Source organism: Oryctolagus cuniculus, chromosome 17 (genome assembly GCF_051225735.1).
Source record: "Oryctolagus cuniculus isolate XC-2025 breed Fujian yellow rabbit chromosome 17, ASM5122573v1, whole genome shotgun sequence".
Classification (NCBI taxonomy): domain Eukaryota; kingdom Metazoa; phylum Chordata; class Mammalia; order Lagomorpha; family Leporidae; genus Oryctolagus; species Oryctolagus cuniculus.
The window spans coordinates 26,323,406-26,336,489 of NC_142883.1; the positions used below are offsets into that span (position 1 = coordinate 26,323,406).

At 58.5% G+C, this 13,084-nt stretch overlaps 2 protein-coding genes across 3 annotated transcripts in view; one reads left to right on the plus strand and one right to left on the minus strand.

Moving 5' to 3' along the window:
- The window catches only part of ACSF2 (acyl-CoA synthetase family member 2), a 49,078-nt gene extending 38,763 nt beyond the window's left edge, over positions 1 to 10,315 (plus strand). For both annotated transcript variants that reach the window (XR_011383504.2, XM_002719291.6), the window contains 6 exons: positions 6,403 to 6,510; positions 8,459 to 8,610; positions 9,350 to 9,491; positions 9,575 to 9,685; positions 9,842 to 9,910; positions 10,150 to 10,315. Coding sequence is in view for 1 of the 2 variants with exons in the window: in XM_002719291.6 (XP_002719337.2) it covers positions 6,403 to 6,510; positions 8,459 to 8,610; positions 9,350 to 9,491; positions 9,575 to 9,685; positions 9,842 to 9,910; positions 10,150 to 10,200 (633 nt within the window). In the remaining variant the exon portion in view is untranslated. The remainder of the gene's footprint in view (positions 1 to 6,402; positions 6,511 to 8,458; positions 8,611 to 9,349; positions 9,492 to 9,574; positions 9,686 to 9,841; positions 9,911 to 10,149) is intronic.
- CHAD (chondroadherin) lies at positions 128 to 4,350 on the minus strand. Its single transcript, XM_051825554.3, has 4 exons — positions 3,517 to 4,350; positions 1,224 to 1,387; positions 885 to 1,030; positions 128 to 642 (listed from the first exon to the last, which is right to left on the minus strand). The coding sequence occupies exons 1-3, from the start codon at positions 4,288 to 4,290 to the stop codon at positions 889 to 891; spliced, it is 1,080 nt and encodes a 359-aa protein (XP_051681514.1). The 5' UTR covers positions 4,291 to 4,350; the 3' UTR covers positions 128 to 642; positions 885 to 888.
- Positions 10,316 to 13,084: the final 2,769 nt, after the last annotated feature.

A 13,084-nucleotide genomic window follows, 5' to 3' on the forward strand; every position in this document is an offset into this window, starting at 1 on the left:
ACAGGCCTGGGGATGAGCCCAGGCCAGGTCTTCAGGGGAGAGTGCCTGGGCCAGCCCTCCTTCTAGAATGCAGGTGCCAGGAGCCAGCCTGGTGCCTGGCGAGTCATGGAGATGGGTGACAGGGGAATAGATGTTACACAGACATACATTTATATTTATAGAAATCTGGGGGCGAGTGCAGCGGGGGTGACGTGCAGCAAAGCACGGGTGTCCCGCTAGGCCGTCCTGGCAGGTGGGGGCTGGCAGAGTTGGGACATGGGCTTAAGACCCTTTCTGGGAAGCAAGGGGTGGGCCAAGGATCTGGCATTTGTTTCCAGATGGCTGGGGAAGAGGATGATTCTGGAGGGGTGGCCATCCTGATGATCACCCCGTTGTGTTTCTGATGGACTCAGGGCTGTCGGCAACAGATTGTCTGAGAGGAGCCCTGGCGGGACAGCCAGGCACCATGGCGGCACTGTGTCCTTCCCCGGACACCGTCAGGTGGGGCTGAGTTGGTAGTGAAGTGCCCGAGGCCCCCTGCCAGGACGTGTCTAGGTGTGGGCAGCTCTGTGCATGCGCAGGGGCTGTGGGGGGAGGCAGGAAGGTCAGTAGTCTCTCCGGCAGAAGGCAGAAGCCAGTCACCAGGACCGGCTGGGTCAGGACCTGCAGTGAGGCAAGGACCAGTATGAGGACTCCAACAACCTAGGTGATGTTTGCAGGCAACGGTGGGAGTCCTGGGCGGTCTCCTTTCCTCCCTTAGACGGAGGCCCCAGCCCTCCTGTCCTCTCCCTGAAAGAGTGGAGGGTCTGCCTGCCCCTCCCGGGAGGGCGTATTCTGGAGGACAGCAGCTCACTTGTTGGAAGCTCCAGAGAAGGGAGTGGGAGACCTGCCCACATGGCCCCCACCTGTTTAATGGCGGCCGGCTTTCTTGGACCTCTTGGTGGGGAACTTGCAGCTGCGGAAGGCGTCCGTGGCACGGATGTGCTGGCCCTTGAACTTGGCGGGCGAGGAGCAGGTGGCATCAGGGCGAGAAGCCTTGGCTTCCAGCCACCTGGAGAGACAGAGAATTATTGGGTCTGGGGAAGAGATGTGGGAGTGCGAGCTATGGCGCCAGGATGGACTTTACGTATGGGGAAACCTCACTTTACATATGGGGAAACCAAGGCTTCCGGGTCTCGTGCCTCTTGGAGAGCAGGTTTAGGGCATGAGGGGGTCCCCCGGGAGTGACAAGGGGGTGTTCTCACCGACGGAGGCCCTGGAGCTGGCAGGTGCACTTCCAGGGGTTGTTGGTGAGGGTGAGTGTCTCCAGGTTGTCGAAGGGGAAGTTGGAGGGCAGCTGGTTCAGGCGATTGTTCTCCAGGTGGGCGTGTTTCAGTGTGGTCACTCCCAGGAAGGCACCATCCGAGAACTGGGGAGGGAGGTGGGCAGCAGTGAGCACCGCAGTCCCAGTGTCCTGTCTCTCCCAGCTGGGATTCCCACAGGCGCAGGGTCCTTCCCTGGACAGGACCAATGGCACCCTGGGGAGTTCCATGGTTTTCTTTTATAAGGAGGTTTTTGTTGTTGTTAAGATTTATTTATTTGAAAGTGACAGAGAGAGGGAGAGGGAGAGAGAGAGTATCTTCCATCCACTGGTTCATGTCCAATGCCTACAACAGCTAGGGCTGAGCCAAGAGGAAGCCAGGAGCCAGGAACTCCATCCAGATCTCCCACATGAGTGGCAGAGACCCAAGTGCTTGGACCATTTCCAGGTGCATTAGCAGGGAGCTGGATTGGGAGCCGAGTAGCCAGGACTCAAACTGGCACCCTGGTATGAGATGCGGACATCCCAAGCAGTGGCTTACCCTGCTGCTCCACGACACCTGCCCTGGAACTCCACACTTTTCAAAGCAGTGTGACCAGGTTGTCCCAGATGAGCTCATCTGCACAACCCCTTTTCAGATAGGTGCTGTTATTTCCAATATGCAGATGGGAAAATGGAAAAAAAGAGCTCAGTCCTTTGCCCAGGGTCACCCTAGGGAATAAACAGTAGCCACAAAACCACACCCCACCCCTCTCGCCCTGGCACTGCACTCCCTGCACAAACACTGGACCTGGGGAGGCAGCCAGAGTCAGCCCCGCCAGCCCAAGCTGGCACACGGTGAACCTGGTCAGTGTTTGGTGGGTGGGCAGGAGGCCCAGGCTCCCCACAGCCCTAGGGTCCCAGGACTTCCCCCAGCTCTGTCCTCACTGTGCCCTCACTGCCTGCCAGACACTATTTGTAGAGCCACCTTGGTGGAGACTTTGGCCAAGCTGGATGGCTCCGGAGGAAATATTCTATTGGTGCCCACATCTTGGCCCAGGCGCCACGGTTCCCGCCTGGCCTGCCCTGCCCCAAATCAGCTACTATGCTGCCCACTCTGGCACTGGGGTGGGGGGTGGAGGGGAAGAGGGGTTGGGCACAGAGGGCTCGGACTTCATGTAGGGGAGGGGCCAGGCTGAAGAGGCCAGGCTTGGGTAGGCCTCTAGCAGACACGGGCTGGCTGTTGCCCAGGTTGGAGTCCCTTCTCTGTGCCCGTGCCACCTCCTGCTGCCCAGGTTGGGCATGACATTCGCTAGGAACCAGACTGTCCTCTACCTTGTCCTGGCCCCCACCCAAACTTCCTGGCTGAAGCCCTTGTCCTATGGTGATTTTCCAGTCTCACAGAAAGGATTCTGCTCTAACCCAAGGTCTCTGCACCTGGCCAGACTGGGCACCCGGCTGGGAAGAGGGACTGAGAATGTACCTGGGGAGGGCACAGGGCAGCCGACAGCCCTTCTCCTAGTGGGGACACCCTGGGGTCTTACAGAAAGGCTTGACAGTGGTGTTCAGGTCTTTGCCCCTTCATGGAGTCCATGGGCCCCGTGGGTGCCCGCAGCCTGGGTCAGCCCCTGGTCCCCTTGCTGTGACTGCCCTCCTCAGCTTAATCAGACCTGAGCATGCAATGTCCTGTGTGTTGGTGGACAGGGCCTCGGTGGGCGTGGGGGAGGTCTTCCTCAGGTATTTGCACACGCACCCCCAGCTCCCCAGCCCCCCGGTCCACCTTAGCAGACACACCCAGCCCCCACCAGGAACACGGTCTCTTTGTGGGCTGGGTTTGCCCAGCTCCTCTGGAAGGCTCCTCAATAAACAAACCTTCCTTTATGGGATGGTAGGGTTCCTGGAGACAGGAAAACAGCGGGGTTGGCGGGGGTGCAGGGAGAGGCCCAACAGGAAGAGGCGACAGCTGCACATAGTGGGGCTTTGGGAGCACTGCCGATGTGTCCTAAGGGGCCATTGGTGGGGCCAGAGCAGCCCCTGCTCCTCTTATAAATGGGCTTTCTAGGAGGGCAGTGGCTGGGACAGGCAGTCAGACAGGGATTAGGGTGTGGATGGATCCAGAGGCGGGGACAGAGGGGCAGAATCCAGAGGAACAAGGAACTGGGGGGAGGTGACAGACAGGTCCGCACTGGGGATCTGGCTCCCTGGGCCTCCAGGAAGGGACGGAGCAGCAAGGACAGAGGCCACGGCCAGGAGCTCACCTTCTCCAGGTTGGTGTTGTCCAGCCACAGTGTCTCCAGGTACCTGCCGAAGGACTGGAAGGCGTGGTCGGGGATGCTCTTCAGGGGGTTGTGGGACAGCTTCAGTTCCTCCACCACCCGCAGCTTGCTCAGAGCAGCCGAGGGGTAGCTGGACAGCTGGTTTCTGTCCAGATAGAACTTGGCCAGGTTCTCCACGTCGTCCAGGGCGCCGGGCTGCAGAGAACTGAGTGCGTTTTCGGACAGGTAGAGCCAGCGCAGGTCCTTGGCGCCCTGGAAGGCGCCTGCGCGCAGCTCCCGGATCTTGTTGTTGTTGAGCTGCAAGATGAAGAGGTTGACCAGCGGGGAGAGCAGCCCCCGGGGCAGCTCCGTCACCTTGTTATGGTCCAGGTAGAGGTAGGTGAGCTCCGTCAGGTCGTCAAAGGCGCCGGCGCGCAGCACGCGGATGTCGTTGTGGGACAGATACAGGTAGATGAGTTGCTTGAGGCCCCGGAAGGCCCCCGCCGCCACCTCGCGGATCTGGCAGTGCTGCAGGTGCAGCGACACGAGGTTCGGCATGGCCCGAAACGAGTTGGCGGCCAGCACCGGGAAATTGTTCCGCTGTAGGTTGAGCAGCTTGGTCTTCTCAGACACCTTGGGGATCTTCTGCAGCCCCACTTTGTCGCAGATGACGTGCTGCAGGTCACCGTGGCAGTGGCAGTTCTGGGGACAGGCGGCCAGCGCCGGCAAGAGGCTGGCCAGGAGGCCGAGGCTGAGCAGGAGCATCGGGCGAGCCATGGCCAGGGCCGGGGGCAGCGGCGGCGGCGGCGACGGTGGGGCGCGGGCAGCTGCAAGTCCTCGGCGCTCGGGTCTCCCGCCCTACTTATACGGGCCGCCCTGACCACAGCCGGCGGCCGAGCCAGCTCCTACGTGGAGCATCGAGGCCACCGGGCTTAACTCCCTCGTGCCCAGAGATGCAACGGGGCCCTCGACGGGGGTGGGTCTTCCCCCACCCCGCAGCTGGCGACCTGCACTGGGGGGCCGGGGCTGCACTCCCAGCCCCGGTCCCTTGCTCCCTGCTCTCAGATGCGACGCTGCTTCTCTCCTTGCCTCCTTTCCCGGGCTTTCCTGGGGAGTGTGTGTGTGTGTGTGTGTGTGTGTGTTGGGGGGCGGTGATGGGTGTGTCCAGTGCCCCGAGTTTACACCGGAGGGAGGGAGGTGCTCCCTGAACTTGTTTGTTTGCTCAAGGTCGAGCCTCCTCGCCATCCCATTCCTCCCACCCCATACGCTCTGGGCCGCGAGCCCTGGAGCTGGGGAGGGAGGAAGCGGGGCCGGACACCGGACGTGCGTCTCGCCGCGGTCGGCCAGCCCGCGGCGCTTTAATGGGGCGCTTGTGCGGCGCCGGCGGAGCGTGCGAGCCGCGCTGGCGTGCGGCTCCCCCTCCTGGACGCCCAGCCCGCAGCCGCCGCGCGGGATGTAGCTCCCGCCTTACCCCTAAACCCACTCACCCACCAGGGGTTTGCCTCTCTGGGCCCTGCACCTCCACCCCTTTTCCCCACTGCTGGAGGTCAAACAAAAAATGAAAACCGGGAGGGGGTGATCCCTGGGCTAGAGACCACAGGCCAGTGAACAAGCAGTCTTCCAGTCCTCTACTTCAGTTCCCCTAAAATATCCCCAGCCCCTCATCCGCAGCACCCCACCCCCGTGGTCAGGGCCGGCCCCCTGAAGGGTCTCAGGGTGGGGTGGAGTGGCGCCACCACCCAAGTGTCCTTGGCAGGGGCCACACACGGGGCGGTGGCCCCAGGACTGTGAGGACGATGAGGGGGGTCAGGTCTGGCTACAGGGGGACCATCGCTGGTCAGCGCAGGCGGCCAGCCGCCGGGTTCTGCGGGCTGTTCCGCGCCAGCCGGCCAGGCCCCTGGGTGCCCACTTGCAGTCACCGTGTCCGGATTCCAGTGGAAACCCAGGCTGCCGGCGGGAAGGAATGGCTGTGCTGGGGGTGGGGCTGGGAAGCAGAACCAAGGTTGAACCAGACTGGACCCATGTGGGAGCCATCAGCTGACTCAGGCAATGGGGACTTGGGGCTGGGCCAAGAGCCTGAAGGGGACTTGGAATACAGGACAGCTGGCCCTGGGCCCCTTGGCCAGCCCTCACTTGTGGGGGCCTGATCTCCAGGCCCTGCCCTTCTCCCAAACCCTTTTCCCTCCATGCCTCTAAAGGGGGTGCAGGGAGGGTGTCCTTCTTGGCCTAGAACATTCCCTTCTGGGATTGTGGCTCCTCCAAGGCTGGCTTCTGGTTTTTCTGTTGTTCAGGATGTTCTAACCACTAAACAGTGTGTGTCTGTGGCAGGGAGTGCGGTGGGGGTGGGGGTGGGGGGAGGGTGCTACTGTCCTTTTAAATCCCTGCTGTCTTCTTATTTTGCTGGAAATAGATGAACAGGAACCTCTCGGGAGCTTGAGGTGCCCACCCAAAGGCCCGGGGCACTTGTCTGGGTTTTGGGGTGGGGGCGGGGTGGTGTCTGTGTGGCTCAGCCAAGGCAGGCTGGCTTTCTCATCAAGTCTACCAGGACTTCAGCTTGGAAGGAAGACGCAGGTGGAGCTCAGGCAGCCTGGAGATGGGGGGAGATTTCTGGGGCACTGGTGATGCCGGGAGTCACGGGCATACACGTGTAGGAACAGGACAGAGCGGGCCCTGGGCAGGAGACAGCGGTTCCCCTGCTCGCGATTACGGTTTGGGTTCGGATCTGGGGTCCCTGCAGAGACTAGCACCTCTGCCTCCTGACCCCTGACCCCAGGTCCCTAGGATGCGTCTGTTCCCACCAGTCCTCTTGCACGGACTCCCCCACCGGGGGTGGCTCGCTGCTTCCCTCGGCAGCCACTGAGCTCCCCCCAACACCTCTGGACCCTCCAGGTTGTTTACGGAACCACAGAGAACAGTCCTGTGACCTTCATGAACTTCCCAGAGGACACTCTGGAGCAGAAGGCAGAGAGTGTGGGCAGAGTCATGCCTCACACAGAGGTGAGCCTCTCACCAACACGCACGCACACACTCACACACTCACACATACAAGCACACATAAATATACACATACACACATATCCACCCCCATACATACAAGTACACATATACACATATGTACACACATATCCACTTCTCACCAAGACACACACATATACATACAAGTACACACACATAAATATACATGTATACACATGTGCATATACACACAAACACAAATACATGCACACACATACACATATACACACATACTCATACACACATAAATATGCATACACACATATCTACCTCTTACCAAGACATACACACATACACATAGTGTGTGCATACATACATAAATATACATATATACACACATGCATATGCACACAAATACAAATACATACATACATACACATAAGCACTCTACACCTACATACATAGACCTCTCACCAAGACACACACACACACTCCTACATATACACATCTACACATACTCACATAAAATACACACACATGCATATACACACAAACACATGCACACACATGTACAGATATTCATACACACATAAATATACGTACAGGTATATTTACGTGTATATATGCGTACAGGATACACACATATCCACCTCTCACCAAGACATAGACACACACACATATACACACACATATACACAGACCTCTCACCAAGACACATACACACTCCTACATGCACACACATATACACATGTACACACCTAACTGTACACATATACACATGCATATAAAGACATACACACAAATACATGCACACAGATACACATATACACGTATATACGCACATATGCACACACATAAATATACATATATACACACATATCTACCTCTCACCAAGACATACACACACATCCACCTCTCACCAGGACACATACATGCACACACACACGCACACACACACACACACACACACACACCTGGACGTTAATCGCTTTCACTTAGAGACCCAAGCAGCGCCTTCCCAGAGGCCAGGTTGCCTGGGCCTGGCTGGGGGTTGCAGCTGAAAGGGGCAGAGCCGAGCCGCCGCCAGCTGCCCTGCTCCGCAGCCTCCCTTCCTGTCTGAGGTGTGTTTTTGCCAAGCCCACTGTCTGTTTCAGGGCAGCCAGGGCAGCCTGAGAGAGAAGCCAGAGCACGGAGATTTTTCCTACACAGCTTTTTCTTCCCAGGCCTCACCGCCTTGCCTCGGCGTAAACAGCTTCCCAAGCAGGCTGTGCCCTGCGTCTCCAAGGCTGCCCCAGAGCACAGCTCAAGCCCAGATCCCCGGCCATGCTTTCTCCCTCCCTCTTACACCGCCTGCCCGTGTCCCCAGCCCTCTGTGCCCTCGCCCCCGTGGCGGCTGTCTCCCTGCTGTGCCTCTCCCCTGCCCTCTGCTGGAGCATCCTGTGTGGAGTGGGGGTGCAGGGACGTGAGCCCCTCCTGCGCCCGGCAGCCTCACCGCCACCCTCGTTGGGATGCCCACGTACAAGGTCAACAGGGACAGGCACGATTCTCCCATTTCACAGATGCAGACGCTGAGGCACGCAGAGGCTCAGCTTTCCTTGGCGTGGTGGCCGTGGCTTGTTCTCACTACTTGGCTTTCGTTCTGCCTCTCCCGTTCACACGGCACTGCCATGCCCCCGCTTTGGCTTCTTTCTTTGCCGCTTCCTGGGAAGTATGAGGCTCCTGCCCTCCCTTCTGTAATCCCCCAGCCAGCCTGGCCCTCCGCAGGCCGCTCTTCCCTGCCCGCTGTTTCCTAGGCACCCCTTAGCCTGGGCCTCAGCTGCTCTCTCGTGCCCCGCCAAGGTCTCTGGCTCCACTCTGGCCTTCATCTCCCTTCCCTGCACGAAGACGGGCAGAGACGGGGGGCTCCTCACTGGCGCAGGGAGGGGAAGGCAAAGCTGCCCCGGTTGGAGACTGCCATCTGGAGCCCCAGCCTGAAGCTGACGTGTCACAGGCCCAGATCCTGAACACGGAGACGGGGAAGCTGGCCAAGCTGAACACGCCCGGGGAGCTGTGCATCCGAGGGTACTGCGTCATGCAGGGCTACTGGGACGAGCCTCAGAAGACCTTGGAAGCAGTCAGTCAGGACAAGTGGTATCGGACAGGGTGAGAAGGCAGGGTGGCCGGGGGCGCTGGCTACTGAGGGGGAGGCTGGGGGGCTCCGAGGCTGAACAGGAAACGTTAAAGAAGCCTGGGGGTGGGGGGCTGTCCAGAGGGCCCCTCCTATCCTGGAGCCTTAATTTCCAAAACAGGTACCGTGAGGGTGGGGTGGGGGGAAATCATCCGTAGCACAGAGGCAGGCGACTTGCACAGTGCCCCACGCCAGCATCCGTACGCACAATCGGAGCCAAGACTGGGTCGCTGGTCGGCTAGCCAAAGCCATGTCTTGTTCTGTACCTCCTGTGTGCTGGCACTGCCGTAGACACCGGGGTCCCCATGGGAGCAAGAGTGCTACTTTCACTTCTGCCCTGTCGGCTGGCGGAAGACAGGTCATTTCACACACGGATAACCACAAGGACAGTTACCGGGTCACGGGGGTCAGGGCAGCCGTGGGGAGAGGTAGGCTCTGCTTGGCCTGGGTGGTCAGAGCAGGCTTCTGGAAGTATTGCAGTGAGACGTGACAAGCGGCTGTTTATATGTGCCCGAAGGAGGCAGGGAGGTCGAGTCCTGGTTTGTTTACTTTCCTCTGCCCCCCTCCCCGCCCCGCTCCGAGAAGGTAAATCCTAGGAAGTGTGTCTCCTTCCTGCTGTGTCCCCCACAGTCTGGAACGGTGGAAGACCCACAGTAGGTGACCCATCAATGTTTGATGGGTGAGTGAAGCAGCTGGCCCCGGCTTTCCTTACAGAGACATCGCCTCCATGGACGAGCAGGGCTTCTGCAGGATCGTGGGCCGCTCCAAGGACATGATCATCCGTGGCGGGGAGAACATCTACCCCGCCGAGCTTGAGGACTTCTTCCACACCCACCCGCAGGTGCAGGAAGTGCAGGTGAGTCCCCCGGCCGGCCCAGGCGAGCCCCCTCCCTCCCAGCAGGAGTCGCGGTGTCCCACACCTGTGTCTGGCCCTGGCAGGTGGTAGGTGTGAAGGACCACCGCATGGGGGAGGAGATCTGTGCCTGCATTCGGCTCAAGAGTGGGCAGACCGTCACAGAGGAGGAGATCAAAGCTTTCTGCAAAGGGAAGGTGGGAGCCTTAGCCGCGCCTCTGCACAGCCAGGGCTGGGGTGGGGGGTGGGGGGCGCGGAGGTGCGCTGCCCCGTGAACTTGGCTCCATGGCCAACTGAGCCCCCAGCCTGATGTCCTCGCCTTGCCTCACACGTCCCCTCCCTCTGGTCTACAGATCTCCCACTTCAAGATCCCCCGCTACGTCGTGTTCGTCAACGACTACCCGCTCACCATCTCCGGAAAGGTGTGTGTGTAGAGACGGAGGTGCCGGGTACGGAAGGCCAGGGGGGTCGCCTGTGCCTCCCGCAGCCATGAGCTGGAGAGCCGGGCAAGAGAGGCTGGCAGTAGGGTGACCGACCAGACACCTCGTCCTGGTGTGCCTCCGACTGCCCTGGCCTCTCTGGGACCCAGCGAGCCAGACGGGGGTCACCCTAGCTAGTAGAGGCCGGGAGCCTGCCTCACAAGCCTTTGTCTTTCCTCCAGATCCAGAAATTCAAACTCCGAGAGCAGATGGAAAGGCGGCTAAACCTGTGAATAAAGAGGGAGGAGGGGTCTTCCCAAGCCCTCCTCCTCCCCCTCCCTCCCCTCCCCCAACGCCCCTCCATGCCGCTTGTCTTTGTGACTTGAAATAAAGGACGTCTCTGTTTTCTTTGGCGGGTCCCTTGCTGTGTGCTGTGCTGTCGCTCTGGCTGTCTTGGCAGAAGCTGTGCACTGGAGAAAGGAAGAGGCCAGGGGCAGCTGGCACCGTCACACCTCTTCCCCGGCAAGGGGGTGCTGGTGCTTTGCTACCTACTAATCTCGCCCTCAGCTCACCCCTTTGAGATACCAACCCAGTGTTTTTGGTTTTTTTAGGCTTTAATTCTTTCTCACATTGTTCATCTGTCCAGCAAGAAGTATTCTTTTTCAGTAAGCGCTTCACTGAGCTATAATTCATCCAGTCCACCCATTTAAAGTGCACAGTTCAATGGACTTGAGTATGTTCATAGATGTGTGTAACCAGCACCAAAGTCAATTAAAAAGTATTTTTAGATTTATTTGAGAGGCAGAGAGAGAGAAATAGAACTCTCGTCCACTGGTCCACGCCAACTGAAGCTAGCAGGCAGGAATTCAAACCTGGTCTCCAATGTGTGTGGCAAGAAACCAACTACTTGAACCACTACCTGGTGCCTCCCAAGCAGGACCCAGAGCCAGACCCAGTAAGCAAATCCAAGCACTCCAATATGGAACCAGGCACCATTTTTCTTTCTTTTAAGATTCATTTATTTATTTGAAAGGCAGAGTTAGAGAGAGAGAAGAGGAGAGAGAGAGATCTCCCATCTGCTACATCACGCCCCAGGTGGCTGCAGTGGGTTGGGGCTGGGGCTTGGGGCCAGGCCAGAGCCAGGAGCCAGGAAATTCCCTCAAGTCTTCTACATGTGCGTCAGGGGCCCAAGCACACATGTTGCCCTCCCAGGCGCATTAGCAAGGAGCTAGATTGGAAGTGGAACAGAAGCAGCACCCATGTGGGACGCCAAACACCTGTCCCAAAGTCACTTTTAAACACCCCCACACTACCCACCATCCCTCCATTTCCTGTCCTCCCCTCCCAACCTAATTTTTATTTGTTTGCTTTTAATTAACCTGGGGCTTCCCTGATGGGCAGGGCCAGGTGAAACAGGCTGTCACTTGACCCAAGAAATAAAACCCAGCTGGGTTCCAGAAGACACATAGGTCCCCAGTTCCCGGAGACGGAAACTTTCCTCCTGCCTGCAACGCTCCTGCCCCCGCCTCCTCTTTAGCTGTAAGAAATGAACATGTGGATCGGGGCGCCGGATTCTGTCCCAGTTGCTCCTCTTCCAGGCCAGCTCTCTTCTGTGGCCAGGGAGTGCAGTGGAGGATGGCCCAAGTACTTGGGCCCTGTACCCCATGGGAGACCAGGATAAGTACCTGGCTCCTGCCATCGGATCAGCGCGGTGCGCCAGCCGCAGCATGCTGGCCATTGGAGGGTGAACCAACGGCAAAGGAAGACCTTTCTCTCTGTCTCTTTCTCTCACTGTCCACTCTGCCTATAAAAAAAAAAAATGAACATGTGGAGCATCCTCTAGGTGGGCCCACTTCACAAATGATGACACCGAAACTCAGGAGGGTCCGGGGTTTGCCCAGGTCACACGACTAGGATGAGAATCCTGCCGCCCATATTACAATGCTGGTTCCCGTCCCAGCTACTCTGATGCCTGTCCAGCTTCCTACTAATGCTCCTGGGAAGGCAGCGCAGGGTGGCTCAAGTACTTGAGTTCCTGCCACCCATGGGGGAGAATCAGGTGGAGCTGCTGGCTCCTGGCTTCAGCCTGGCTCAGCCCTGGCAATTGCGGCCATTTGGGGAGAGAAGCCAATAATGGAAGCTCTTTCTCTGCTTTTCAAATAAAGAAACCTTTTTTTTTTTTTTGACAGGCAGAGTGGACAGTGAGAGAGAGAGACAGAGAGAAAGGTCTTCCTTTGCCGTTGGTTCACCCTCCAATGGCCGCCGCGGCCGGCGCGCTGCGGCCGGCGCACCGCGCTGATCCGATGGCAGGAGCCAGGAGCCAGGTGCTTTTCCTGGTCTCCCATGGGGTGCAGGGCCCAAGCACCTGGGCCATCCTCCACTGCACTCCCTGGCCACAGCAGAGGGCTGGCCTGGAAGAGGGGCAACCGGGACAGAATCCGGCGCCCCGACCGGGACTAGATCCCGGTGTGCCGGCGCCGCTAGGCGGAGGATTAGCCTAGTGAGCCGCGGCGCCGGCCTAAGAAACCTTTTTTAAAAAGTGAAGTGGGTTTCTTACAGAGAAGCAGCAAGGATTTCAAGCTTGTCCCCGAGGCCCAGGAAAGCTGCCTGGGACAGAGGGAGTGTCACCTGTGCACACGCAGCAGCTGAGGGACCCTAGAAATCAGCCTATCCTGATTCATACCGTGGCTTGTGTGACATGTTGGGCTAAGGCATTAAGGGACATCCTGTTTCTAAGAGAGACTGGAACGAAGCCCAGAGTGTTCGGGCCAGGCCCTCCTTATCTGGAGTGAGCTCTACAAGCTACAAAAGGGGTGGAGACCTGGCATAGCCCAAGGCCAACCGGGAGAACAGGTGTCACACTCTCTGTTGTGACTGTAGGTTCATAATCTTTCCACTTCATTGGATACTCCCCCAGGTGCCTGCACCCTGTGTCCCCTGCAGACACCATCTTTTAAACATTCAGTTCATTTATTGAATTGAAAGGCAGAGAGAGACAGCGAGATCTTCCAACCGCTGGTTCACTCCCCAAATGCCTGCAACCAGCCATGGCTGGGCCAGACTGAAGCCAGGGGCTTGGAATTCAATCCTGGTCTTCTAACGAGTGGCCCGCTGCCCCCCAGGGTGTGCACCAGCAGGAAGCTGGAGCTGGGATTCAAACTCAGGAACCCGGCCAGG

What these genes read in the sequence shown, in the direction of transcription:
- CHAD (XM_051825554.3), bottom strand. Translation starts at nt 4,290, where the DNA reads ATGGCTCGCCCGATGCTCCTGCTCAGCCTCGGCCTCCTGGCCAGCCTC. An exon ending in ACAACACCAACCTGGAGAAG is followed by an intron (nt 1,388 to 3,516) that starts GTGAGCTCCTGG and finishes CTCCCTCCCCAG; the next exon opens with TTCTCGGATGGTGCCTTCCT. An exon ending in CAGCTCCAGGGCCTCCGTCG is followed by an intron (nt 1,031 to 1,223) that starts GTGAGAACACCC and finishes CTGTCTCTCCAG; the next exon opens with GTGGCTGGAAGCCAAGGCTT.